At 42.1% G+C, this 27764-nt stretch overlaps 1 protein-coding gene across 14 annotated transcripts in view; it reads left to right on the top strand.

The window, feature by feature from the left end:
- kmt2d (lysine (K)-specific methyltransferase 2D) overlaps window positions 1-27764 on the top strand; it is a 235339-nt gene that overhangs the window by 54268 nt on the left and 153307 nt on the right. For all 14 annotated transcript variants that reach the window (XM_073070993.1, XM_073070995.1, XM_073070992.1 and 11 more), the window contains 7 exons: window positions 427-589; window positions 13234-13405; window positions 13723-13837; window positions 18280-18467; window positions 19084-19235; window positions 25149-25256; window positions 26050-27134. In XM_073070993.1, coding sequence (XP_072927094.1) covers window positions 427-589; window positions 13234-13405; window positions 13723-13837; window positions 18280-18467; window positions 19084-19235; window positions 25149-25256; window positions 26050-27134 — 1983 coding nt within the window. The remainder of the gene's footprint in view (window positions 1-426; window positions 590-13233; window positions 13406-13722; window positions 13838-18279; window positions 18468-19083; window positions 19236-25148; window positions 25257-26049; window positions 27135-27764) is intronic.

Here is a 27764-nt window from a genome sequence, read left to right as displayed (position 1 = left end):
CAACCCACGGTTATTTGACTCATCTTTCAAGTAGCAAATGATGGATTTTTTTTTCTCATTTGGCATCTGTAATTGTGTCACAAGACAGAATGGGCCCAATGAGTCCACACTGACCATCAGGCACTCAATTTACAGTGGCCAGTACAACTACCAACTCACACATCTTTGGGATGGGCTATAAACCCATGCAGCCACAGAGAGAACATGCAAGCTCCACCTTGATAGGCTCCCAAATTCAGGATTGAACCCAGGTCATTGGAACTGTGAGGCTGTGACTATTAGTGTAAATGTTCCCAACTTGATGCTCTGTTTGTAATAGTTATCTGTTGCAATGAGTGTTTGCTTGATACTGTTTATGGCATAGTGTTGTACTACAGATAACTAATAACATTTTAAAAGTAATATTGTTTTTATTTGCTTTCATAGAAATGCGAATATTGTAAACGGTTGGGTGCTACCATTCGATGCCAGATGGAAGGATGCTTAAGATCATACCACTTTCCCTGTGCAGCAGCATCTGGATCTTTCCAGTCAATGAAAACCTTGACTCTTCTTTGTCCAGACCATGCAGATAAAGCAGTGCAAATAGGTAACAGAATATGCTTTTATAGAAACTTGTACGTTTGTGGCATTATTCACATTGTGTGAGAAGTTGAATATTGCTAAATCTAGTACAAGAGAAAAAAGAGCTATTTCATGTGAATGTAACTTGTTTGTGTATTTAAAGTGGGAATTTTTTTTAAGGTGCTTGCCTTAACCCCAGCATCAATTTTACTGATCTTGGAAGTTCATGGAAAATGGTCTGCCATTGGTTTAAGCAATCTTGGGTAAAAAGCTCTGTTGCTTTGTTCCCATTAGTGCATATTTGCAAATGGAAAGAATGGCAAAAGGTTTTGTTTTGTCTGGGTTTTCTTTCTTCTTTGCTCCTTTTAATCTCAATTGTCTCTGGTTTCTTTTCCTTGCCTTCTATGTTCAATTACCCTAGTCATTAAGTGTTAAAATCAGGCTGACTACCAGCCACAATCTTCAATAACCTCACTTGCTCAAAGGACTAAAGTTTATTGTGATCTTTTTGCCATGAATATAGCTTCACCATTTATCAGTAATTTAAAAAAAAATTATCTGGTTAGCAACAGAGAGCACAATTCAGTGAAAATTTTAAAGCTGAGAAATATATTTTTACAATGTATCATGGAGTTCCACAATTAGTTGAGTGCTACCATAGTATTACCTTTAGGACTAGCTACATCATCATTAGAATAACATGACTTATTGTTTGCCTCCATTATATTAGAGTAAATAATGATATTTATTTTGAGCTGGGTAAGAGTGAAATGATATTTGAAAATGGGTGTGGGGAGTTGGAGGGAGAAGTGAGTTCTCTTCAGTGGACATAGTATCTGCCTTGGCAATATTCTGTGCAACGGTAGGGGGTTGCTGATTTGTATTTTATTGTTTACACTTTGCATGTGATGTTACATTCAGTGTCAGTTTTTTCTTTGGGATAATCAAAGGAGCCATTGGAATTCAGATATTTCTAGGTAAGTAAGTTTTCAGACTTTAGCAGACTTAAGTATGGGATAAATACGGAGCTCCACACGGAATTCAGCAGCAGAGCTTGGTCATGCTGGAGTTCCTCAGTATATTGCTACAGATGCAACTGTCTGATCCTAAGCTAGTCAGACTTAAGTTAGTCAGGTACTATGTATGTAATTCCATGTGTTTGAATGGCAATTCCTAGCCCTGAAGATAAGTAGCTGATTTTATTTTTTAAACATGGTTTTAATTTTTGACAAAAGCACTCTTTACAGTTCTTAAATGTGTGTGTCTCTGCATAATACAGTGTCTTGAAAAAGTATTCAACCTTCAACCCTTTGTTCATATAAATGAATATTACAACCAGGGATTTTGATCAATTTAACTGAGATTTTTTTATTTGTAACTACATGCTCTTTTTTTTCCCCACAGTGGAGCTCCCCCCCCCAAAAAAAAACAGGGAAAATTATAAAGCATGAAAAACTTAAAAATTCAAAAACTGGAATGTCAGCAGTTCAAAAATATTTATACCACCCCCACCCTGTCTTTTGCTCAGCACTTGGTTGAACCACCTCTTGCAGCTATTACAGCCAGTTGTCTTTTTGGATAAGTATTAGCTTTGCACAATGTGATGAGTCTTCTAAGTGCCACTTTGCGAAGTCTTTATAGGCAAGGATATGCTTTTTTCTGCATTACATGTGGAGTAAATCTAATATTATGCATCAACCAGGTAACACAATTGCCCATCTATCGTCCAGTAGCACTTACATCCACAGTTATAAAGTGTTTTGAGAGGTTGGTGATGAAACATATCAACTCCTGCCTGAGAAGTGACTTGGATCTGCTCCAATTTGCCTACTGGAGTAACAGGTCTAAAGCAAATGGCATCTTATTAGTTCTTTTAACCCTGGAGCATCTGGACAGCAAAGATGCACACATCAGGATGCTCTTTATCGAATACAGCTCGGTATTCAACACCACTATCCCCTCAAAACTAATTAGTAAGCTTCAAGACCTTGGCCTCAATACCTGCTTGTGCAGTTGGATCCTCGATTTCTTCAGTTGCAGTCCGCAGTCAGTTCGGATTGGCAAAAACGTGCTCCACAATGTCCATCAGCACAGATGCACCCACAAGGCTGTGTGCTTAGTAACTCTGCTCTGCTCGCTTTATACTTAAGACTCTACGGCTAAACACAACTTAAATGCAATACTCAAATTTGCTGATGACATCATTGTTGTAGGCTGAATCAAAGGTGATGAATCAGCATGTAGGAGGGAGATTGAAAATCTGGCTGAATGGTGCCACAACAACAACCTCTCATTGTCAGCAAAACCAAGGAGCTGATTATTAACTTCAGGAGGAGGAAACCGGAGGTCCAAGAGTCAGTCCTCATCAGGGTATCAGAGGTGGAGAGGGTCAGCAAATCTAAATTCCTTGGTGTTATTATTTCATCCTGGGCCCAGCTTGTAAGTGCAATTATGAAGAAAGCAAGGAAGCGCCTCTACTTCCTTGGGAGTTTGGAAAGATTCGGCATGACATTTAAAACTTTGGTAAACTTATATAGATGTGTCGAGGAGAGTATATTGACTGGCTGCATCACAGTCTGGTACAGAAACACCAATGCCCTTGAACAGAAAATCCTACAAAACACAAAGTACGCTGCAGATGCTGTGGTCAAATCAACACGTACAAAAGCTGGATGAACTCATCGGGTCAGGCAGCATCCGTGGAAATGAGCAGTCAACGTTTCGGGCTGAGACCCTTCGTCAGGACTGAAGGAGGAGGGGGCAGGGGCCCTATAAAGAAGGTGGGGGAGGGTGGAAGGTGCCAGGTGAAAAACCAATCAGAGGAAAGATCAAGGGGTGGGGGAGGGGAAGCAGGGAGGGGATAGGCAGGAGATGTGAAGAAGGAATGTAAGGGGAAAGCACTATGGATAGTAGAAGAAGACAGAATCATGAGAGAGGTGATAGGCAGCTGGAAGAGGAGGCAGAGTGAAAGTGGGATGGTGGAAGGGAGAGGGAAGGAATTACCGGAAGTTGGAGAATTCGATGTTCATACCAAGGGGCTGGAGACTACCCAGACGATATGAGGTGCCAGACGATATATGAGGTGTTGCTCCTCCAACCTGAGTTTGGCCTCATCATGGCAGTAGAGGAGGCCAAGTATGGACATATCCGAATGGGAACGTGAAGCAGAGTTGAAGTGGATGGCAACTGGGAGATCCTGTCTGTTGTGGCGGACGGAACAGAGGTGCTCGACGAAGTGGTCCCCCAATCTGCGTCGGGTCTTACCGATGTAGAGGAGGCCGCACCAGATGCAATAGATTATCCCAACAGACTCACAAGTGAAGTGTTGCCTCACCTGGAAGGACTGTTTGGGGCCCTGAATGGTGGTAAGAGAAGAGGTGCAGGGACTGGTGTAGCACTTGCGCTTGCAGGGATAAGTACCAGGTGGGAGATCTGTGGGGAGGGACTTGTGGACCAGGCAGTCGCAGAGGGAACGATTCCTGCGGAAAGCGGCGAGGGGTAGAGAGGGAAAGATGTGCTTAGTGGTGGGGTCCTGTTGAAGGTGGTGGGAGTTGCGGAGGATCATATGCTGGATCCGGAGGCTGGTGGCGTGGTAGGTGAGGACAAGGGGAACACGCTCCCTGTTGTGGTGACGGGAGGATGGGGTGAGGGCCGAAGTGCGGGAAATGGAGGAGATACTTTCACTCTGCCTCATCTTCTAGCTGCCTATCACCTCTCTCATGATTCTGCCGCCTTCTACTATCCATAGTACTTTCCCCTTACATTTCTTCTTCACATCTCCTGCCTATCCCCTCTCTGCTTCCCCTCCCCCACCCCTTGATCTTTCCTCTGATTGGTTTCTCACCTGGCACCTTCCACCCTCCCCCCACCTTCTTTATAGGGCCCCTGCCCCCTCCTTCTTCAGTCCTGACGAAGGGTTTCGGCCCAAAACATTGACTGCTCAAATCCTACAAAAACTAGTAAATACAGCCCAGACTATGGTGTCATGGGTAAAGCCCTTCCCACCACTGAGCACATCTACACAGAGCAGTGTCTCAGGAAAGCAGCATCCATCATCAGGGACCCCCACCATCCAGGCCATGCTCTCTTCTCACTGCTGCTATCAGGAAGAAGGTACAGGAGCCTCAGGGCTCACACCACCAGGTTCAGGAACAGTTATTACCCCTCAGCCATCAGGCTCTTGAACCAAAGGGGATAACTTCACTTGCCCCATCATTGAACTGTTCCCACAATCTGCGGATTCACTTTAAGGACCTTTCATTAATGTTCTTGATAATTATTGCTTAATTATTATTTCCTTTTTTCCCCTCTCTTAGTATTTACATAGTTTGTCGTCCTTTGCACACTTGTTGAATGCCCAAGTTCTTTCATTGATTCTATTAAGGATTTACTAAATCCACAAGAAAATGTATCTCAGGGCTGTATATGGTGACATGTTTGTATTTTGATAATAAATTTACTTTGAACTTTGAACATCTTTGACAAGATGTCAAGATTGCTGTCCACTGCCCCTTCCCAGCTAACCTGGCACAGCTTGAACAGTTTTGGAAGGAGGAAAGGGCAATGTTGTGCGTCATGTTGTGCAAAGCTATTAGAGACTTGTCCAAAGACACTACTGGCTATAATAGTTGTGAGAGATGGTTTAACTGAGAACTGAGCAAGGGGGTGGGGGAGGGGGAGGGGGGGATGAATACTTTCTGAGCTGCTGGCATTTCAACTTCTGATTTTTTTTCATGCGTTACAATTTTCTTTGTTTTAATGGGCTATACTGTGAGAGAAAAGGAGCATGTGATTCACAAATAAAACTTATCAGTTAAATTGATCAAATTCTTTGGTTGTAATACTCATTTATGTGAACAAAGGGTTGGGGGCTGAATACTTTTTCAAAGCACTGTCGATGCAATTAAACATTGTGTCAAGCAAACTCTTTGTCTTGACAGGAAGTAAGGTTTCTCTTCCAGCTTTGCCCTTTGTTAGGATGTTCTATGATAGTGGTCGCCAATCCTTCGATTGCGATTGACTGGTTGATCTTTGAGACTTTCCCAGTAGATCCCGAAAATAATGAAAAATAAATACACAAATACTGTTGAGAGATTGTTTCCGGGTTGTGGGGTTTTAGTTCCGTTCTTTCTGCCCAGTGTGCATGTGTGTAGCTCCCCCGCCACGCAGTACACAGTGTACTTCAGTGGTCCCCAACCACTGGGCCGCGAGGAAAAGATATGATTTGGCGATATGAAAAGATATGAGTCAACTGCACCTTTTCTCATTCCCTGTCACGCCCACGGTTAAACTTGAACGCACATGAGGTCATCAGTCGCCTAAACGCAGTGACACCCTCGTGCCAGGGATCACTGGTTGGCCTCAGGTAACCGGCCGCCTCGCACGGCTGGCGGGAAGTGCTGTTGCTACTGTCCTGGAGTGCGGACAGAAGGGTGCCACCTCTGAACTTGTTTACCACACCGAAGGTTCGTGGGGAACCCGGTGCTAAAATATTCGTAGACCTAATTCGGGCTCAGGGTTTCATAAGTAACAGGGCAGCTACCTTGCTGCGATCTACTGAAAGTCATCCCTCGAGCCAAACTTTTGCCGGCCGATAGATCCTACAAGGGGGGCTGGTGCACGCCCTGTCGCACTCTCACTTGGTTGGTCACTTTCTCCGGACTGTGACCGCCGCGGCCCCGGTATGGGGACCTCCGGCCCTGACCGTGTCCTCTCACCCCACCCACAACCAGCCGCACCTGGCAAAGGTGTCTGGTGGCGAGCGGGTGGGAAGCTGGAGTTCGGGCCCGAAGTCTGTCTAATGAGGCAATGAAGCACTCAAAACTGTTTCGGTACCCCGAGTCCAAGCACCCAGCACTTAAAGACAAACCCGTTGAGTGTTTTCAGCAGAAAAAACATGAGCAAGTGGGACAGAAGCAAGTGCTGAGAGCCACGTAAACTAAATTGCGGAATAGACTGGACATAAATATGGAACCTGCTTCAAGTATTGCTGTATTCCAGTCGTGATTAACACCAACCTCCTCCCCCCCTTCCCCCCCACTCCCCCCGTCAGCCGGTCCGCAAGAATATTGTCAATATTAAACTGGTCCACGGTGCAAAAAAGGGTGGGTACCCCTGGTGTACACACATTATTTCTACTTCTGGGTTGCAGGGTTTTACTTTCGGTCTTTTCTGCCCAGTGCGCATATGTGTGACTGAATGATTTAGTAGGTCGATCTTGCCTTTCACTAAGGCCGAGGTAGGGGATCTTGAGCTTAAAAAGGTTGGTGACTATTCTAGGAGCAAGGTCTTTGTCATTTGCTGCCTGAGGTCAACTCGTGGCTTAGGCCAACTCGTTGTCCTTGCTAGTTCAGGCTTATTCTAATAGACATACATACCCAGCGTATAAATGCCATGAAAATTATTTTGGACCCGGAGAGTCTCAATGAGGAAATAAGACGATTGCGCACTATGTTCCTACAGAATGTCACAATGTGAAGGAAATCAATTAAGCCCTTAAAAGGGCCGACAGAAAAACCAGGAAGCCTAATAACAAGGAGGACCCCATCGCTACTGCCTGCTTCCCTGTATTTCCATGATTTGTGGAAGGATCACCAGAATCCTGAAAAATACCAGATTAATTCCATCCATAACCCCGTAAGGAAGCTCAAATCGCAGCAAATGCTGGTCAAAGATGACCTGGGACTCAGGTTGGCTGGCATTTACAGGATTCCCTGCGAATGCGGAGCAGCATTAATCAGCACAGTGGAAACCCATGTCAAGGAGCACAGGAGGTGTATTGTTTAGGTTGCCTGAAGAACTAGGCAGTAGCAGAACATTGCATTCGCCATGGCCATAGGATTGACTTTGGCACAAAACTACTGTGCCGTGCCAATTGTTTTTGGGACCGCCTGGTGAAGAAAAACTAGAGAAAAAGAATTTTAAGAAAGATGAAGGTCTTGCTCTAAGAACTGGAATTCTATTGTAAACAAAACGGGACAATGGAAACCTGATTGATTAGTCCTCATCCAATCAGGAAGGGGGATGGATAGCGGGTATGTATGTGTATTTATATATACACATGCACACACATACACACACACACACGCACCCCCCCCCCCCCCCCCCCACCCCATGCCTAGGTGTTACCCTGATGAAGATTGCAGTGTTTGTCGTTAAAATCGAGACCTGTACCTGGCTGGAAGCCCAAGAAGAATTTATTCATCATATATGCCGGAAAAACACAAGATCCTTCTTTGCCATGAAAATTACTTTTGTTTACAGTAGGTGTACAGTACATGACAAACATAAGTTAATGTAAATTTAAATTAACTTAAGTTACAAATAACTTGCACAACTAAATAATCATTATGACATTTGTGAGAGTTGGGAGGGGGTCTATAGTCCAACGCAGTGTTAGGGTTTATCAGGTTGGTCAAAAACCTGATGGCAGTGGAAAGCAGCTGTTGAACCTTGAGGTGTGGATGTTCAGGCTCCTGTACCTCTTGCTTCATGGCAGCATCAAGAAGAGGGTGTGGTCTGAATGGTGGCATTCCCTGATAATGGATGTCACCTTCCTGAGATGTCGCCTTTTGTTGATGAACTTGATGGTGTGGAGAGCTGTACTTGTGATGGAACTGGCTGAGTCCACCACCCTCTGATGGCTCTTGCGTTTCTGTTCATTGGAGATTCCGTATTAGGTCATGATACAATCAGTCAATGCATTTTACTTTATTCTTGGGGAAATTTGTCAGAGTCCTCTGACATTCTGAATCTCTTTCAGCTTCTAAGAAAATGGAGGTTCACCTGAACCTCTTGGGTTTGAAGGAGGTGGCTTGGCCTGGATCTGGACTGTGGGCAAATAGTCTTGTATATTATGCCTCAGTTATATTATTGATGTAATCCCATGATACTTTACTATTGTTTATGCATTACAGTAACAGTAGGGCAGATTTTGCAGTGGTTAACTTAATTGCAAAGATTGGCAATCCTCCCTGTGAGACTGCGACATTTTCCATACTGAGTTGTAGTAGTCCATTGATTCGGAAGAAGGAATTGCATTTATTCAGTGACTTTTATAATCTTGGGACATGGCAAAGTGCTATACAGCCAGTGAAGTAAATGAAGCATACAGCAGTGACAGAATGTGGACTTCAGAAAAGGGAAGTTGGGAAAACACACACCATTCCTCATTGAGGGGTCAGTGGTGGAAAGGGTGAGCAGCTTCATATCTTGGAGGTTCTATCCTGGGCACAACACATTGATGCAATCGCAGAAAAGGCAAGTTAGCTGCACTGCTTCATTAGGAGTTTAAGGAGATTTGGTATGTCACCAAAGACTCATGCAAATTCCTGTAGATGTACAGTGGAGAGTGTTCTGACTAGTTGCTTCATAGCCTGATATGGAGCCTCCAGTATACAGGGTTGCAAGAGGCTGCAGAGGATTGTAGACTTGGCCAGTTCCAACACGGGCACAACTTAATGGAGAATGTGTGGAGCAGGTTAAGACCTACAAGTATCTGGGAGTACAGTTAGACGAGAAGCTTGACTGGACTGCCAACACAGATGCCTTGTGCAGGAAGGCACAGAGTCGACTGTACTTCCTTAGAAGGTTGGCGTCTTTCAATGTCTGTAGTGAGATGCTGAAGATGTTCTATAGGTCAGTTGTGGAGAGCGCCCTCTTCTTTGTGGTGGCGTGTTGGGGAGGAAGCATTAAGAAGAGGGACGCCTCACGTCTTAATAAGCTGGTAAGGAAGGCGGGCTCTGTCGTGGGCAAAGTACTGGAGAGTTTAACATCGGTAGCTGAGCGAAGGGCGCTGAGTAGGCTACGGTCAATTATGGAAAACTCTGAACATCCTCTACATAGCACCATCCAGAGACAGAGAAGCAGTTTCAGCGACAGGTTGCTATCGATGCAGTGCTCCTCAGACAGGGTGAAGAGGTCAATACTCCCCAATGCCATTAGGCTTTACAATTCAACCGCCAGGACTTAAGAACTTTTTAAAAGCTATTATTAATGCTTTTTGAGATAGTGATTTAGATGCATATCATATTTTTTACTGAGTTAAGTATTGTATGTAATTAGTTTTGCTACAACAAGTGTATGGGACATTGGAAAAAAAAGTTGAATTTCCCCATGGGGATGAATAAAGTATCTATCTATCTATCTATCTAACTCTCCCCTCCATCAAGGACACCTTCAAAAGGCAGTGCCCCGAGAAGGTGACATTTATCATTTAAAGCCCTCACCATTGAAGACATGCCCTCTTGCTGCTACCATTATGGAGAAGGTACAGGAAACGAAAGACCCCCATTGCCATCAGATTTCTAATTGGTCCATGAACACTTTTTTATTGCTCTTTTTTTTTTGCACTCTCGTGATTTGCAACCCCATGTCTCTCACTTTCCCCTGTCCCCTTTTGGGTCCTCAGAGCCTCCATCTTCCTTCCACCCTACCTTCCCTGAACTTCCCAACCCTCCACCCTCCCCAACGCCACCACTTTCCTCCCTGGCCCGTCTGATCCCAGCTGTAATCCCTACCGTATCTTCACCATTCCTTCTGACATTCTCCTCTGTGCGTTGCAATGTTCTGTCCTCAGTGAGGGCCTCACCTTTGTCTCCGTTCACCTACACTTCAGGGAGTTCTGTGCTCGCCATGACACCAAGCTCTTTTTCCACCACCTCCATCTCCGAGCCCACTTTTTTGGTGAGAATTCCCCATCCTGCATTAATGACCCCTTCTTCCATCTCCAACCCTCCTCCTCTTCTTGGACACCCACTCTGATTCTTTGCCTGTTCTGGATCTTTTTATCTCAAATTGCTGATGAGATCCAACCAGCTCAACTTCAGCATTCCTCTCTCCTCAAACCTTACCCCTTCTGAATACACTGATCTCCACTTTCTCCACCCAAATCCCAACTTTACCATTAAACTCAAGAAAAAGAGGGGTGGTACTCTATTGCTGAGGCCAGGCAGCATCTCTCAGACTCCACCTCTTGCTTACCCCTTGAAAGGGAACCTGCTCTGGACCATCAGCGCACTATCACCTGCACCATTACTAACTCATGAACTCTAGAGAATTCCCATCCACTGCCACCAGACTCATAGTTCCCTTACCCCGCACTGCTCGTTCTACCTCCTACCCAAGATCCACAAATCTGAGTGTCTGGGTAGGCCCATTGTCTATACCTCCTCCTGCCCTGCTGAACTTGTGTCCACATACCTTGAAACCATTCTATCCCTCTTGGTTTAGTCCCTTCCCATCTATATCCGCGACACTTCACATGCTCTCGATCTCAACAACAATCAACTCCTTGGCCCTGATTGCCACATTTCCACTTTCACCATGGGTGTCCAGTCCCTGTGCACTTCTATCCCCCATCAAGAAAGCTTTAAGGCTATCAGCTTCTTTCTCAACAAAAGACCACTTATTTCCCCTCCACCACTACCCTCCTCCATCTCCCAGAACTGGTCCTCATCCTCAATGATTTCTCCTTTGGCTCCTCCCATTTTCTCCAAACTCAAGGGGTAGCCATGGGCATCTGCATGGGCTCCAGTTATGTCTACCCTTTTGTTGCCTACGTCAAACAGTCTATGTTCCAAATCTTTCTTGGTCGTGCTCCCCAACTTTTCCTGTGTCACATTGAGAACTACATTAGTGCTGCTTCGTGCACCCATGCTGAGCTCTTCAATTTCATCAACCTTACCTCTAACTTCCACACTGCCCTTAAATCCACTTAGTCCATTTCTGACACCTCTTTCCCCTTTTTCGATATTCTATCTCCATCTCTGGAGACAAACTACCTACCGACATCTTTTGTAAACCTACTGATTCCCACAGCTATCTTTCCACCCTGTCTTCTGTAAAAATGCTATTCCCTTTTAGTTCCTTCATCTCCACCACATTGGTTCCCAGGATGGAGCTTTCCTTTCCAGGACATCAGAGACGTCCACCTTCAAAGAATGGGGTTTCCTTTCCTCCCCTATTGATGCTGCCCTCACCCACATCTCCGATTCCTGAACATCTGTGCTCACTCCATCTTTATGCTGGTTTAACGAGGATAGAGTTCCTTTTGTCCTTACCTACCACACAATGAGCATTTGCATTCAGCACATCACTCTCTGCAACTTCATGGTCTCCCACTGCTCTCTGCTTTCTGCAGGGATTGCTCCCTCCTTGATGCCTTGTCCATTTGTCCCTCCTCTTTAATATCTCTCTTGGCATATATGCATGCAAGCGAGAGAACTACTACACCTGTCCATTCACCACCTCCCTCACCTTCATTCTGGGCCAAAGATGATGATGATGACATCGACTCAGGCCTGAGAGGCCAGTGTGGGGCATTTTCATGCTTTACAATGCGCAGAACGAAAGACTGTGTGACACGCCACTCCTCACACAGACATTTTGCAGTATTTTTCTTTATTTTACGAGGTCGAGTTGTGAGCTCAACACTCAACATGACACGGATGGAAAGCATACTCGGGAACAGCCCGACTGGATTCGAACCTGGGAACCTCCGTTCCAGAGTCCGGCGCTGATGTCACTGTGCCACCAGCTGACCAAAAAGACAGTCCTTTTAGATGATGCAACAATTCACCTGTAAATCTTTTTGGGTTGTCTATTGTATCCAGTGCGCCCAATGCAGCCTCCTCTACATTGGTGGGACCCAATATAAATTGTGGGACTGCTTTGTCGAGCACCTCTGATCCATCTGCCAAATGCGGAATTTCCCGGTGGCCAACTATGTTAATTCATATCCACATTCCTATTCCAATGTGTTGGTCCGTGGCCTCCTCATTTGCCACGATGAGGCCACTCTCGGGGTGGAGGAACAACACATCATATTCCGGATAGGTGGTTTCCAACCTGATTTCATGAACATCAATTTCTCCTTCTGGTAATTTTTCCCCCTTCCCTTTCCCTCTTCTGTTCCCCACTCTGGTCTCTTACCTTCTCACCTGCCTATCATCTCCCCCTGCATCCCCCACTCCTTCCCTTTCTGCCTTGGTCCATCGTCCTCTCCTATCAGATTCCTTTCCTATCCACCTGGCTTCACCTTTCACCTTCTAGCTGTCCTCCTTCTCTTTCCCCCCACCTTTTTATTCTGGCATCTTCCCTCTTCCTTTCCAGTCCTGTTGAGAGGTCTCGGCCTGAAACGTTGACGGTTTATTCATTTTCATGGATACTGCTTGATATGCTGAGTTCCTCTAGCATTTCTTGTGTGTTGCTCTGGATTTCCAGCATCTGCAGAATATCTTGTGTTTGTGTATTGCACTACATTAATTGTGTACTTTATAGCAGTTTTATGCTTTGCACTGTACTGCGATTTTTATGTCAAACAAGATGGTGGTAATAAACCCGGTTCTGATTTTGAAGTACTTTTTGAACTGCCACCACTATTGTAGAATATGATGGTGAATTTGCACACAACAAGCAATATGATGTGTGGATTGGTTTGCTTAGTGGTTAGTGTCTGTGAAAGGCTTGGGATATTTTTTTCCTTAGCAGCCAGGAAGACTTCCCAAGAGGCTAATGTAGGACTAGCTTGGTTTACAATTTAAAAAGATCAAACAATGAAATAAATGTGCTGGAAGACTATCTGTTCGAGTTCCCAATTTATGTGAATTTGGTCACTGGCAGCAAATCGTTAAAACCCCAGTCATAATGTATTTTCATTTTTTTTTAAAGCAAAAGATGAAGCAAATTGTGGTGTGTGTGATGCTCCAGGGGATCTCCTAGATCTTCTCTTCTGTACCAGTTGTGGACTGCACTATCATGGTGCATGCCTGGAAATTGTAGTGACACCAGTTAAGCGTGCTGGTTGGCAATGTCCTGAGTGCAAAGTGTGCCAGACTTGCAGGTATGTAACTGTTTCAAGTAGACACAGTTTGCATCAGTGATGCACTATTGTTAAGTAAAGATGAATGAAAATTTAAGAAAATATATTTATGCAATTAGAGTATTAAAGGCTACAAGAAGAAAAATCTGACCATATTGGATAATCAGATTTATTTATATAGTTTTACTATAGTCAGACAATTTTCTTTTGGACTGGTTTTATGTGATGATGCTCATTAAGTAGTATCATATTTTACGGTATGTCAACAAAGTGTAGTAATATTACAGATTTATGTAGATAAAGATGAGGTTGTAACATCTCCTATTGCCTCCATGTAGGCAGCCTGGTGCGGACACAATGATGCTGGTGTGTGATGCGTGTGACAAGGGCTATCATACGTTTTGTTTGAAACCAGCAATGGAGTCACTGCCTACAGATAGCTGGAAATGCAAGGTGGGTCTGTACACGTGTTCTTTTACAAGCAGATATACACTCAGTGCCACTTTATTAGGTAGAGGAGTGGAACCTGGTGTGGTCTTCTGCTGTTGTAGCCCATCCACTTCAAGGTTTGACGTGTTGTGCATTCAGAGATGTTTCTCTGCACACCAGTGTTGGTTATTTGAGTTACGTGTGATTATTTAAGTTAATGTCTCCTTTCTTTCAGCATGAACCAGTCTGGGCATTCTCCTCTGATCTCTCTTGTTAACAAGGCATTTTCGCCCACAGATCTGCCACTCAGTGGATATCTTTTTTGTTTTTTGCACCGTTCTCTTTAAACTTTTGCACGTGAAAATCCCAGGAGATCAGTAGTTTCTGAGAGAAAGCACCCCGATTAGCACCAACAATTATTCCATGGTCAAAGTCACTTGGATCACATTCCTTGCCTAATTTGATGTTGGACCTGAACCCAACATTTAATGCTCTAATCCTCATGACCATGTCTGCATACTTTTATGCATTGGGTTGCTGCCACGTGATTGGCTGATTAGATATTTGGCATTAATGAGAAGATGTACAAATGTACCTATTAAAGGGGCCACTGAATGTAGATGACAGTGCAGTCATGTACAGGAGTTGGGATGTTGTGTTGAAGCTGTACAAGATGTTGGTGAGGCTGAATTTAGAGTATCATGCATAGTTCTGGTCACCTGCCTACAGGAAAAATATGAGCGAGTGCAGAGAAAATTTACAAAGTTGTTGCTGGGACTTGACCTGAGCTATAGGGAATGATTGAATAGGTTAGGACTTTATTCACTGAATCACAGGAGAATGATGGAAAATCTTTTAGAGATATACAAAATTATGAGGGGTACAGAAAGGTGCATGCATGTAGGCTTCTTGCCCTTCAATTTGAGTAAGACTAGAACTAGAGGTTGTAGGATTAGGATGAAAAGTGAAATATTTAAGGGAATCTGAGAAGAAAGTGGTAAACATCAGTTCAGTTGTAATATTTAAGAGAATTTTGGTAGGTCGATGGATGGGAAGGATTTAGAGGAGCATAGTCAGGGTGCAGTTAGAAGGGACTAAGCAAAAGGTCAGGTTCGCATGGGCTAGTGGGGCCAAAGGACCTGTTTCAGCACTTTAGTACTCTTACTATGTGCATAGAATGGTTTGCATGGTGTTTTCTGTCTGCTCTGTTTGCATAATTCACAGCTAGGCTGGTTTTCCTTTAAAGATACATTGTCTAAATCTTTCCATGTCCAGCGAATCCCACCATGGTGTTTGAGAAATTGTAAAACACTTTGCTAAGCTCACTTGCTTTTGGTGGTCATGAATTTTGGGATATATTGCTTTACTTACTTGGGTGACAAAAATAATAAACAGAATCAGGAGTAGGCTGATTGAACCCTGTCCTACAGTTCTATTCAGTAAGTTTGTGGTTTTAACCTAACCATCACATTCCTGCACTAATGTCATTTACCTTGATTCCCACAATATTGAAACATTTATCGATTTTTGTCTAAAAATGTCAGTGACTGAACCTCTACAAACTTTGTGAGTAGGGAATTTGAAAGGTGCTGGTAAAGAAAATATCTTTCATGTTAGTTCTAAATACTCATGCTTTTATTCTGAGACCCTAACACCCTGATTTTGGATACCCCAGCCAGAGGAAATAGCATCCCTAAATGTGACTTTTCAACTCCATGATAATTTTGTACATTTTATCAATAGCACTTCTCATTCTCAGAAGTTCAAAGGCTGCACTTAATCTCTTTTCTGAGGACAAATCCAATCCCACACTCTTCCCTGCCCCAGGAACCATCAGGGAAGCCTTCCTTGAATTTTCTTTATTGAAAATATTTCCTTTCTTAGTTATACCTGTATCTGGAATATTACTGGTGCAGTGTCATTAGGGACCTATAGTTCCAGTAAGATATCTTCTCATCCTCTTGCAGGAAAGGCCATCTTACCAAATTGCTTGCTCTACCTGCAGATTTACCTACAGTGATTTGTTTACAGGTACCCAGATCATTGATTTCTCTTGTGTGGCAGTCCCTTTCAACCTGTCTCCAAAATTTGTATTTTCTATTTTTTCTAACAAAGTACATAACCCTACATTCTTCCACATTACGCTTAATTTGTCATGTCCTTGTCCAATCATTTAGACTATTCCCAAAGTCCCTCCATATCTTCCTTACAACTTACTCTGTCACTTAGTTTTATCAGTAGCAAATGCATATATTGTGCTCCTCACCCAAATCATAGCAACTATGAACAGCTAGGGCTCCAGCATTAATCCCAGTAGTCACAGTTTTCAAACCCAAAAATGACCGGTTTATTCCTATTCTGTTTTCCATTTTTTATTCCACACCTATTTATTACTTGCAATGCTGTGTACACAAATTTTTAAAAATTCTTGTATAGAACTTAGGGAAGGCCTGAAATTCCAAGTACATCACATCCACTGATTCACTTACTATTTTGCTAGTTACAATAAAAAAAAACTCATAATAAATTTGTAAAATATAATTTCTTTTTAATGGAATTCATGTTGATACTTCCCTATCATATTAATATTTTCTAAGCACCCTGTTGCTATTAATAATTTGAGCACTCTTCCTTCCACTGACTGTCTGTAGTTCCTTGTTTTCTTTCTTTGCTTCATTCATAAATGCTAAAGTTTTCTAAAAACAAATCCCAATCTGTCTGAAGTCTTCTAGAATATATGGAATTTTGCAATGTGATAACTAGTTTGTCTACAACACAACCACTTCTTTCAAAACATTTTTATAAAGGTATTATGAATGTAAAATAAAAATGAGATCTTTACCTGTTCATTTTTTTTCATCTGTTCTTCCACCTAAAAATTTTATTTGCAGTCTGTCTATTAAACTTTATTCGGAATCACCTTTGTTATTGCTGGCATATGTCATGAAATTTGCTTGTGATAGCAATACAGTGCAAGACATTAAAACAAATGTTAGAAGTTGCAATAAAAAATAAACGGTGCAAAAGACAAATAATGAGGTCATGCTTATGGATTCATTGGCTATTCAGAAATCGAATGGCAGAGGGGAAGAAGCTGTTCCTAAAGTGTTGAGTGTGGGTCTTCAGGCTCCTATATTTCTACCCTGGTGATAGGAATGAGAAGAGGGCATGTTCCAGGTGGTGTGGCTCCTTAATGATAGATGCTGTCATCTTTCCAGTATTCTTACTAGAAAATAAGCCAAAGTGCCTATTTCATACAGTATGACAGTGGGAATCTTTGAAATTTATGCTCTGAATGTCCATTCAGAGCATTGTGTCCATGCAGGCCAAAAGAGGAGGTATTTTATAAATCCTTGTGGCATTTAAAATATTATTTTAAAAAGTTTGTGTTTCCTCCTTATGGGACCCATGGGTTGCCATTATTTTCCTGTTCTTTCATTTATAAAGCATTGCTTTGATGTGGCAGCTCAAGCTGAGAAACGAGCCAGCTGACCTCAAAATTGTCTCACAACTTTGTCAGTGTTTTCTTTTGCTGTTGCATGGTTCATTAATGTGCCTAGATTGAATGTATCTCAGAGAAATTGGATTGTCTAGTTGTAGTGACTGAAACTTAGAACTTTTATATAAAAACCATACTACCTCCTTATCTGGAATTTTGATACAGCACATATGTACTATGTGCACCATTTAAATTTTGCAGCCACCTTCCATTAAAAAAATAACTAAATATGAGGGCAGAATATTTTGAGGAATCTTGTTAATGGAGGTCCCCCCCCCCACTTTGTTACTATATAGCTGGAGACTATTAAATCCAGAGAGTCACTCCAGATACTTAGTGATCCCATTAGTCCCATTTTCCCACTTAGTTCCCTGTAAATATTCTTTCTAACATGCCCATCATAGTTTTCTTTCTGCCTGTTAACACTGGGGGTTATTTACAACAGCCAGTTAATGACTAGCACATCTTTGACATGTAGGTATGCAGTCATGGGTCAAATTTGCAAACTTCATGTAGCATGCACCAAAAGTCAAGATTGAACCTGGGTTTTATTGGAACTGTGCGGCAGCAGCGCCACCTGCTGTACTACTGTGATGCCCTAGTTGCCATTAACAGGAGAAAAAACCTGTTTGGATACGAGCTCTTTAATTTAATGTCAAATAATGCACCCTTTATAGGTGGCTTGATGCGGAAGGGACTTAAAGCGATGCTCATTAATTTGAAACTTTGTCTTAGGAATCAACTCCCCTGAATTCTAAGTGACTTGCTCCATTCTGTGCATGTGGAGAGTGAGCAGGCAGTTTTGTGGCTGGGTACTTTGGGTTGATTTGTTTCCTTTTCAAAATGAGGATTGTGAGAGACTGAATGTCCTGTAATTGTAGATTGTAGAACTCTTCCAACTTTATTTTTCCTAATTAGAGAAACTGCTGTTAAGCCAAATCATTAAAAGACTTGTTCTTTTCTGCAGAACTGTCGTGTATGCAGTGATTGTGGTTCAAGATCTGCAGGGAAACATGCTAATACACAGTGGCATCTGAACTACTCAATTTGTGAGAAATGTTATTGGCAAAAGAACAGGAATAGTGCCGTGTGTACGATATGTGGTAAAACAAATGGTCAAACAGGTGACACTTTAAGCTGCCATATATGCCAAAAGTAAGTGGCTTCTGATAATGATTATTAATTTAGTCTGGAAAAACTGCAGCCATCATTGTCAATTGCTCCATAATAAATCATATCATTGTGATTTCTCTGTAACAACTTAAAAAATTCATCCTCTTATTTAGTGGTAATGTATTTGGATTCCAAGCAAATGTTGGTGGAATTTCATTTTTCAACCAAAAGCAGAGATGAAGTCTTGTATGCAATTTTCATTGCAGTAAACATTTTATTTAACCCAACTATTCGGTTGTAATGGTCATGCTCCACGTGAATCTACTTCCACTTCAAATTAACTTTTTTAATACTTGCATTAACCGCTCTTGCGCTCATTCTCTTTCAATTAGTTTTGGGGGACATCCTGCTTTCTATTATTTTCATGTCCTTCAGCTTTTAAGCTAGGATTCTTATATGGAGTGAGAGATCAGCCTGTGGTGTCAGTGATGCTTGTGCATAACTTCTCTAGTAGAAGAGTGTTTCGTATTTTTATTATTCCAATTTGATACCAAGGATTCAAATGATAATAGTGACTGTGAATAGGATTGAGTAGAATAATAATCCAACCACTATTTTATTAACGTCCACTTTAAAGTTCTATATTTTAAATTCTCAGGTGGATCCATGCAAACTGTGGCCCTTCATCTCTCAACTTGCCAGGGCACCCATACACATGTTCAGTGTGTAAAAACCCACTGCAAAATACAGGGCTTTCATCTCCTAAGCCTGTTGATGAAAGGCAATTGAAACTTGAGTCAGCGGCATCAGGTATGATTTAATAGATTTAATTGTTTGTTTTGAAAAGTTTAATTCTACTGGCATGACAACGGTGAAAATGTTTTTTTGCAAAGAATGAAGATATTTTTACTACTCTGGTTCAAAAGATTTACTTGAAATCATGACATCGGAAACCATAGGTGAACATCTTGGTCAAGAAACTGTACTTCCCACTTCCATTTACTGAATCACGACATTTGGTCTGTTGGATGGGACTGTCCAGGTTATGAACATTTACCATCCTTTTTGCCCTTAGAAGTTTCCTGTCCTATCTGTCTGCTCACTATGCTAGTTGCCCTTGCCAAAGGCTTGCCAACAATTATTGGAAATCTGCAGGACAAACCCAGTCTCTTAAAAGGATCACATTTTGGCGTCATCTGGCAGAAGCACATTTGACAAGGAGGATGTTGCGATTTGGAACCTGATGCCAGGTCTGGGAAGAGAATCATGTTGGGTTCAGTCACATCTTCTGGACCTGAACCAGGTTGGGTACCTATTTGGCTATAGATGTAGGTATACTATACTGGTAGACATGTGTCTGCCACTGTACAACATTGGGGTACAGTATGGTGGTGACAGGTCTCTTGATGGCATGAATTTCAGTTTTAGTGAACTCTTCAAAGAGCTGGTACAGACGGATGTAATTGTATGTAAGATTCCTTGAATGACCATCCATTATCGTGGTCTCCCTGCCAGATTTTACTTTTATTAGCAAGTTAATTCAAAGTACAATAATTAATGCAGGAGGACAGGGAGGAAACGTGTTTAGCTTTTTGACTTATGAGACCAAGAAATCGTTATCCTCTACCCTCTAGGAGGAAGATAAACAGCTATGTTTATTAAAATTTTTTGCTTTTTTTGTTTTTTTTTGAATGATTGTTGGGGAAGGAGTGAAATGGAAAAGAAAATTTTTTCTTATTAGTAGGCTTTGGAAGTGGTCTAGATTGAAAATCTTGTTAGAGACTCCTAGCTGAAGTGAGCTGCCACTCAGCCAAATCCTGGGATGAGCAGCCACTCCAACTGGAAATTGTGCAATATTTGGAACTCCTTGTCTTTGGCTACTTAGGTCCTTTGTCCACATGAATAATAGCAGTTCATTGCTAGAATAGTTGGTGCTGAGTTTTTCATAATTTTATTTAGGCCTTAACAAGCCAATCCTTGTTTACAGTACACTGTTCAACTGCTCCCATGTCATGATTTTGTGTAACCCTTGTACCAGCAGAAGACTTGTAAGTATCTAGATTTTGTGGTGGTAATTCAATCTATAAATGGATAGTTTTATAAGACCATAAGATATAGGAGCAGAATTAGGCCATTTGGATCATTGAGTCTGCTCCAGCATTTCATCATGACTGATCCAATTTTCCTCTCAACCCCAATCTCCTGCCTCTCCCGTATCCCTTCATGCCCTGACCATCAAGAATCTATCAACCTCTGCCTTAAATATACATAAAGACTTGGCCTCCACAGCTGCCTGTGGATTCCACAGGTTCACCACTCTCTGGCTAAAGAAATTCCTCCTCATCTTCGTTCTAAAAGGGGTGCCCTTCTATTCTGAGGCTGTGTTCTGGTGTTGGACTCTTCCACCATAGGAAACATCTTCTCTACATCCTAGGCCTTTCACCGTTTGACAGGTTTCAGTTAGGTCACCCTTCAACCTTCTGAATTCCAGTAAATATAAGTCCAGAGCTATCAAACACTCTTCATATGACAAGCCATTCAATCCTGGAATCATTTTTGTGAACCTCCTTTGAACCCTCTCCAGCTTCAGCACATCCTTTCTAAGATAGGGGGCCCAAAACTGCTCACAATACTCCAAGTGAGGCCTCATTAGTGCTTTATAAAGTCTCAACATTACATCCTTGCTTTTATATTCTAGTCCTCTTGTAATGAATGCTAACATTGTAATTGCCTTCCTTACCACAGACTTAACCTGCAAATTAACCTTTAGTGAATCCTTCACAAGCACTTCCAAGTCCCTTTGCATTTCAGTTATATGTATCTTCTCTCTGTCCAGTTGGAAAATAGTCAACCCTTTCATTTCTTCTATCAAAGTGCATGACCATACACTTCCTGACACTATTCTGCCTGCCATTTCTTTGCCCATTCTCCTAATCTGTCTGGGTCCTTCTGTAGCCTCTCTACTTCCTCAAAACTACGTGCCCCTCCAGCTATCTTCATATTGTCTGCAAACTTTGCAACAAAGTCATCAATTCCATCATCCAAATCATTGACATATGACATAAAAAGTATTGGTCCCAACACAGACCCCTGTGGAACACCACTAGTCACCAGCAGCCAACAAGAAAATGCTCCCTTTATTCCCACTCTTTGTCTCCTGCCAATCAGCCACTGCTTTATCCATGCTAGAATCTTTCCTGTAATATCATGGGCTTGTAGCTTGCTAAGTAGTTTCATGTGTGCCACCTTGTCAAAGGCCTTCTGAAAATCCAAGTACACAACATCAACCAATTCTCCTTTGTCTATATTGCTTGTTACTACTTCAAAGAATTCCAACAGATTTGTCAGGCAAGATTTTCCCTTGAGGAAACCATGCTGACTGTGGCCTATAATCATGTGCCTCCAAGTACCCTGAGACGCTCATTCTTGATAATCGATTCCACCATCTTCCCAACCACTGAAGTCAGACTAACTGGCCTATAGTTTCCTTTCTTCTTTTTCTCTCCCTTCTTGAAGAGTGGTGTGACATTTGCAATTTTCCTGTCTTCCGGAACCATTCCAGAATTTAGTGATTCTTGAAAGATCATTACAGTCTCTTCGGCTACCTCTTTCAGAACTTTGGGGTGTAGTCCATCTGGTCCAGGTGGCTTATCTACCTTCAGACCTTTTAGTTTCCCAAGAGCCTTCTCTCTAGTTATGGTAACTTCACAAAACTTCATTCCCCTGACACCTGTAACTTCCACTATGCTGCTAGTCTCTTCCACAGTGAAGACTAATGCAAAATACTTATTCAGTTCATCTGCGATTTCCAACAAGGAAAGGGTTAGAGAAGATTCATGAGAATGATTCCAGGAATAAAACGGTTACCATATGAGGAACGTCTGGCAGCTCTTGGGCTGTATTCCCTGGAGTTCAGGAGAATGAGGAGGGATCTCATAGAAGCATTCCGAATGTTAAAGGGCCTGAACAGATTAGATATGGCAAAGTTATTTCCCTTGGCAGGGGATTCTAGGACAAGAGGGCACGACTTCAGGATTGAAGGACGTCCATTTAGAATAGAGATGCAGAGAAATTAATTTAGTCAGAGGGTGGTAAATCTGTGGAATTTGTTGCCAAAAGCAGCTGTAGAGGCCAAGCCATTGGGTGCATTTAAGGCAGAGATAGATAGGTTCTTGATTAGCCAGGGCATCAAAGGGTATGGGGAGAAGGCAGGGGAGTGGGGATGACTGGAAGAATTGGAGCAGCCTATGATTGGTGGAGCAGACTTGATGGGCTGAATGGCCCTACTTCTGCTCCTATATCTTATAGTCTTATTTTTCACCATTACTAACTCTACAGCATTGTTTTCAAGTGGTCCGATATCTACTCTTGCCTCTCTTTTACACTTATGTATCTGAAGAAACTTCTGATATCCTCTAGTATTATTGGCTAGCTTACTTTCTTATTCCATCTTTACCTTAATGACTTTTTTAGTTACCGTCTGTTGTCTTTAAAAGCTTCCTGATCCTCTAATTTTCCACTAACTTTTGCCCTGTTATATATCCTCACTTTGACTTTTATGCTGGCTTTGACTTCTCTTGTTGGCCACGGTGTATATATATATATATATACACTGATCACCTCGTGGGCTCAACCATGAGCTGCTCTGAAAAGCCATCTTGTAGGCATTCTATAAATTCCCCAACCTGGAATCCAACACCAACCTGATTTTCCCAATCTACCTGCATATTGACATCCCCCATGACTATATTGCCCTTTTGCCATGTATTTACTATCTCCTGTTGTAACTTGTAGACCACATCCTTGCTGCTTTTTGGGGGTCTGTATACAACTCCCATTAGGGTCTTTTTACCCTTGCATTTCCGTAGCTCTATCCATACAGATTCAACAACTTCTGACCCTATGCCCTCTCTTTCTAATGATTTAATTTCATTTTTTACCAACAGAGCAAAGCCGCCCCTTCTGCCTTGTTGCCTATCCTTTTGATACAATGTGTATCCTTGGACGTTAAGCTCCTAGCTATAATCTTCTTTCAGCCATGATTCACTGATGCCTGCAACATCATACATGCTGATCTGTAACTGTGCTACAAGTTCATCTACCTTATTTTGTATACTGTGCGCATTCAAATTTCACACCTCCAGTACTGTATTCACGCTTTCAATTTTGCCTGCCTTTTATGTTGCAACTCATTCTGTTGACTGCAATTTTGCCCCATCATCAGCCTCTCCTCAGTACATGTTGCCTCTGTTTATAAATCTGCTACCTCATCTTCAGCACTATCGTCTGCCTTTCCTATGATATTTCTTGCATTGAAATATATGCAGTGCAAGACGTTAGTCACACCATGCACAACCTTTTGATTCCTAATTTTGCCTGAGGTTTTGCGAACATCTGCCTCCATTTCATCGCTAATTGTTCTGGCACTCTGGTACCCATCCCCATAACTCTAGTTTAAACCCCACTGTGCAGCATAACAAATCTTCCTGCTGGGATATTAGTCTCCATCCAGTTCAGGTGCAAACTGTCTCTTCTTTAGAGGTCCCACCTTCCCTGGAAGAGAGCCCCATGATCCAAAAATCTGGAGCCCTCCCTCCTATACCAACTCCTTAGCCACATATTAAACTGTATAATCTAAATAATTCTGACCTCACTAGCATGTGGCACGGGTAGCAATTCTGAGATCACAACTCTGGAGGTCACTACTTTGTTACTTGTACTACCCATGTCATTGGTACCTACGTGGAACATGACTTCTGGGTGCTTACCCTGAGGATTTGATTTGAGGTATTTTAGACCCTGGTACTCAAGAGGCCACATACCATCTGGGAGTCTTGTTCTTGCCTACAGAACCTCCTGTCCCTATCACCACAGTGTGCCTCTTCTCCCCCTTTTCCTTATGAGTCACACAGGCAGACTCAATGCCAGAGATCATAGGGGCACTTTGCACTGGCTCCTTAATCCTTTTCTCATTCCTGATGGTCATCTAGTTTCCTGTGTCTTGTAACTTGGGTGTAACTACCTCTCTGTATATCCTATCTCCTACCTCCTCAGCCTCCCAAATGATCTGGAGTTCCTCCAGTTCCTGCTCCAACTCCTTAATGTGGATTGTTAGAAGCTGCATCTGGATGCACTTCTTGCAGATGTAGTCATCAGGGACACTGGAGGTCTCCCTGCGGGATGCAGGAGTGGCATTCATCTATCTTGTCTGGCATCTCTACTGTCCTAGCTGAGCAGATATAAAGAAGGGAACTGAAAAAAACATTTAACCTAGAGCTTTTCTTTTGCTTTCTGTTCACTGAAGCTTCAGAGCTGAAGCCTCAAAATGACCACTCTGACTCTGTCTACTCAGACGATGGTCATTGTACTTACCACTGCCTTCCTTTAATTTGCTCTTGCTAATCAATCCCTAATGATGATTGGTCACTGGTCAAAGCTTTCTTTGTGAATTACTGTGAAACAATGCCTTTAAAATGTCGATCGCTGTCCTGATTGAAAGGTAGCTCTCTTACCCATGTCCTGGTATGGATTGTAAAACTATGATGTGTTCCACTTGTTCGAAGATGGCACTCCGGTATTGCTTAGATCAAGAAGCGCATATTGAACTTGTCATAGCTTGCGGTATTGGAAATTCATGCTTTTAGAAGCTGCACTATTGTTACAATAATCTTTAAATTAAAAGAGATTTTAAGCAACCTGAAATGTATTATTTCTGTTGAGCAGAGAAGATAGAAGAACAAACAGAGTTGACTGGAAAGCAGCAAATGGACTTGAAACCAGAAGAAAAATTGAGTGAATGTATTGCTGAAGACTCTTTGCATGAACAGGAGGGTGAGAAGTCTGTTTTTAAATGGTCTGTTTAATTGGTTTTGACAGGTGCTTTTGGCTTGCAACTTTAATTTTTTCATGTCCCTTTGTACACGTTAATTTATTTCCATTAGAAAAGAGGAAATACTTTCAATATGTTATTGCCCAATATATCCATTCTGTCTCTGTTTTTGACTGCTGCAATTTTTTTGGTTTCACTTTCATGGTTTTAAGTATGGAAGTCCAGAATATTGACCTTGTGCAATGAAAGAATAAGATGGCACATTAGTTATGCAAGATGTAGTCTGGTTACCCTGACCCCCTGTTGTCCCCAGTACCTTGCAGATTTTCATCATTCATACCACCTGGGATGATGTTGGAATATGACCATTGCTAGGCAAAGTAGAATGAAGTTTGTAATGAGCAAAAGCTGAAAGAATTTATTGTGCACGTGGAAGACGAATAAAATCATAATTATGGGTTAAATTTATGGTCAACAGTGGTTAAATTACCATTGTTTTGTTTTTATGTTTTTAAATTTATCTGTAAGTTTTAGCCAGATGTTCTTTTTGAAATTTATTATTAGATTATGCCACCTCATAGAAGTTGTACTAAAACTTCTGAAGACAGATATAACTACATAAAACCAAATTACTCCACTACACTAGGTACTTGGACTCCAATGAATTCAAGAACTCCTCTGATCTTTGAGCTCATTTGTGTTTTGAAAGATATGAATGGAAAATTTATCAAAAATGTTGGAACTTAAATCGGTAATAAAGAGCTAACACAAATGTGCTAATTTTTGTTTTGTTAGATTCTATCAATACGGACAGTAAGGTGGAACTGGAAATTTCAAAACAACTATCAGAAATTAATACCACGGAACAGGTGGAATCTCAATCTCTTGCTTCTTTGGAGGAAAATGGAATTAGGGGCTTAACTACAGAGAAAGAATTAGAGCATGAAAAGCTTACTGAGGAATTCGATTCTGCTCATAACACAGAGATTCATCACACTTCTGAAACTGTGATGCATGGTCCACAGTCTGACAGCATTAAAAGTGCAGTGGATTCTCCGTCTGCAGAAAAAGAATTTGCAGAATCCTTTAGCTCAGATAAGACAGATCAACGAGAAACAAAAATGGAAAGAACTGTTTCTCTTTTTGACCAGGCAGAGACTTGCATTAGTGCAGATATTGATGCTAGTTCCAGTAGTTCCATTCCACAGGAGACAAAAGTCGATCATCTTCCCACAGACTCTGACCTGATGGATTCTGTCAGTATTTCTGCTGAAACACAGTTAGATGGTGCCTCTTTTGTTTTAGTCAAGCAGGAGACTGGCAAAATCCATAAAAATAAAACTGACCCCTGTGATATTCCTGCTGATTCAACTTGTGGCTCTGAGCATAGAGGTGAAGTTTCTGACATGGTCACTGATGGAATGGAGACCAAGGAAGATCCTAATGAGATGGACGTTGATGATGTGACTCCTATGGAGGTTATATCTGCAGGGAATAGGCTGAAGACTGGGCAAGATACTCAGATGGAAATCCAGGATGTTGTAAGGGCAGATTCTGCCTGTAACACGCTGATTAAATCTGAGATTGTGGAGGAAATGTCAAATCAAAGTCAAACTGACTCAACTAGCACTGGCTTGGAACCAGATTTTGCAAATACTTTGGACCGTGATGCAGGCTTGGTTTCAATGGATATTTGTATGACAGCAACAGATGATGTTTCTCCAAGGATGGAAGATGAGGCTGAAAAATTAAGTTCAGACCTGCGGATAACGGAAACAGAAGATTCTTTGCCAGCTGACCCTGGTATGATGAAAGGTGAATCTGGCAAGCCTGCAGTTATGAAGAGGCGTTTTTCACCAGGTCGGCCACGAGTCAAACAGGTGAGGATGGGGGAATACAGTTGGTTTGCCATGTGCAGTTAAAACAGAGCAATGTTGTAAATGAAGGTGATTAAATGTAGGCTTTTCTATGTACACACACTATTTTTCTCCTCTTAAAAACTTGGGCTCATTGAAGGCAATTGTAAATCAGCTAACAAGGCATGCTCGGACATTAAGCATGCATGCATTAAGCAAGTTGGCTGTCCATTTTGTGTAGTTCACAGAAGGAAATCTATTTAACCTGCTGGAGCAATTGAAACTTAATCCCAAACTGCTTGCTTCCTCCCTCTACTTCAAGTAATATAATTTTCCTTTTTAAACATAAGCATTCTTTGCCTCTCATCGGTTTTTGTGGCATTTCTAAATTAGCTTCGGTCAGATGGGGCTTGTCAGTCATAGTTAGCAACTTATCTAGGAGAAGAAAAACTCTGATCTCAAACCTCTGTTACCTTGCGGCTATACCCACTCATGGGGAAGTCTTCGGGAGTAAATCCTGAGGGGAAAAATCCAAAGATGGAGTCCCTAAGGCAGTCCTACATTGTGTTTGATGTTGACTGGCAGCTCCTGCAACGCCACTGGTGCCAAACTGTATCAGTCTCTGCTGTTCCTTTGAATTCATCAACTGAGTGG

The sequence above is a fragment of the Hemitrygon akajei genome, chromosome 18 (genome assembly GCF_048418815.1).
Source record: "Hemitrygon akajei chromosome 18, sHemAka1.3, whole genome shotgun sequence".
Lineage (NCBI taxonomy): Eukaryota > Metazoa > Chordata > Chondrichthyes > Myliobatiformes > Dasyatidae > Hemitrygon > Hemitrygon akajei.
This window is presented reverse-complemented; position numbering and strand designations above follow the sequence as displayed.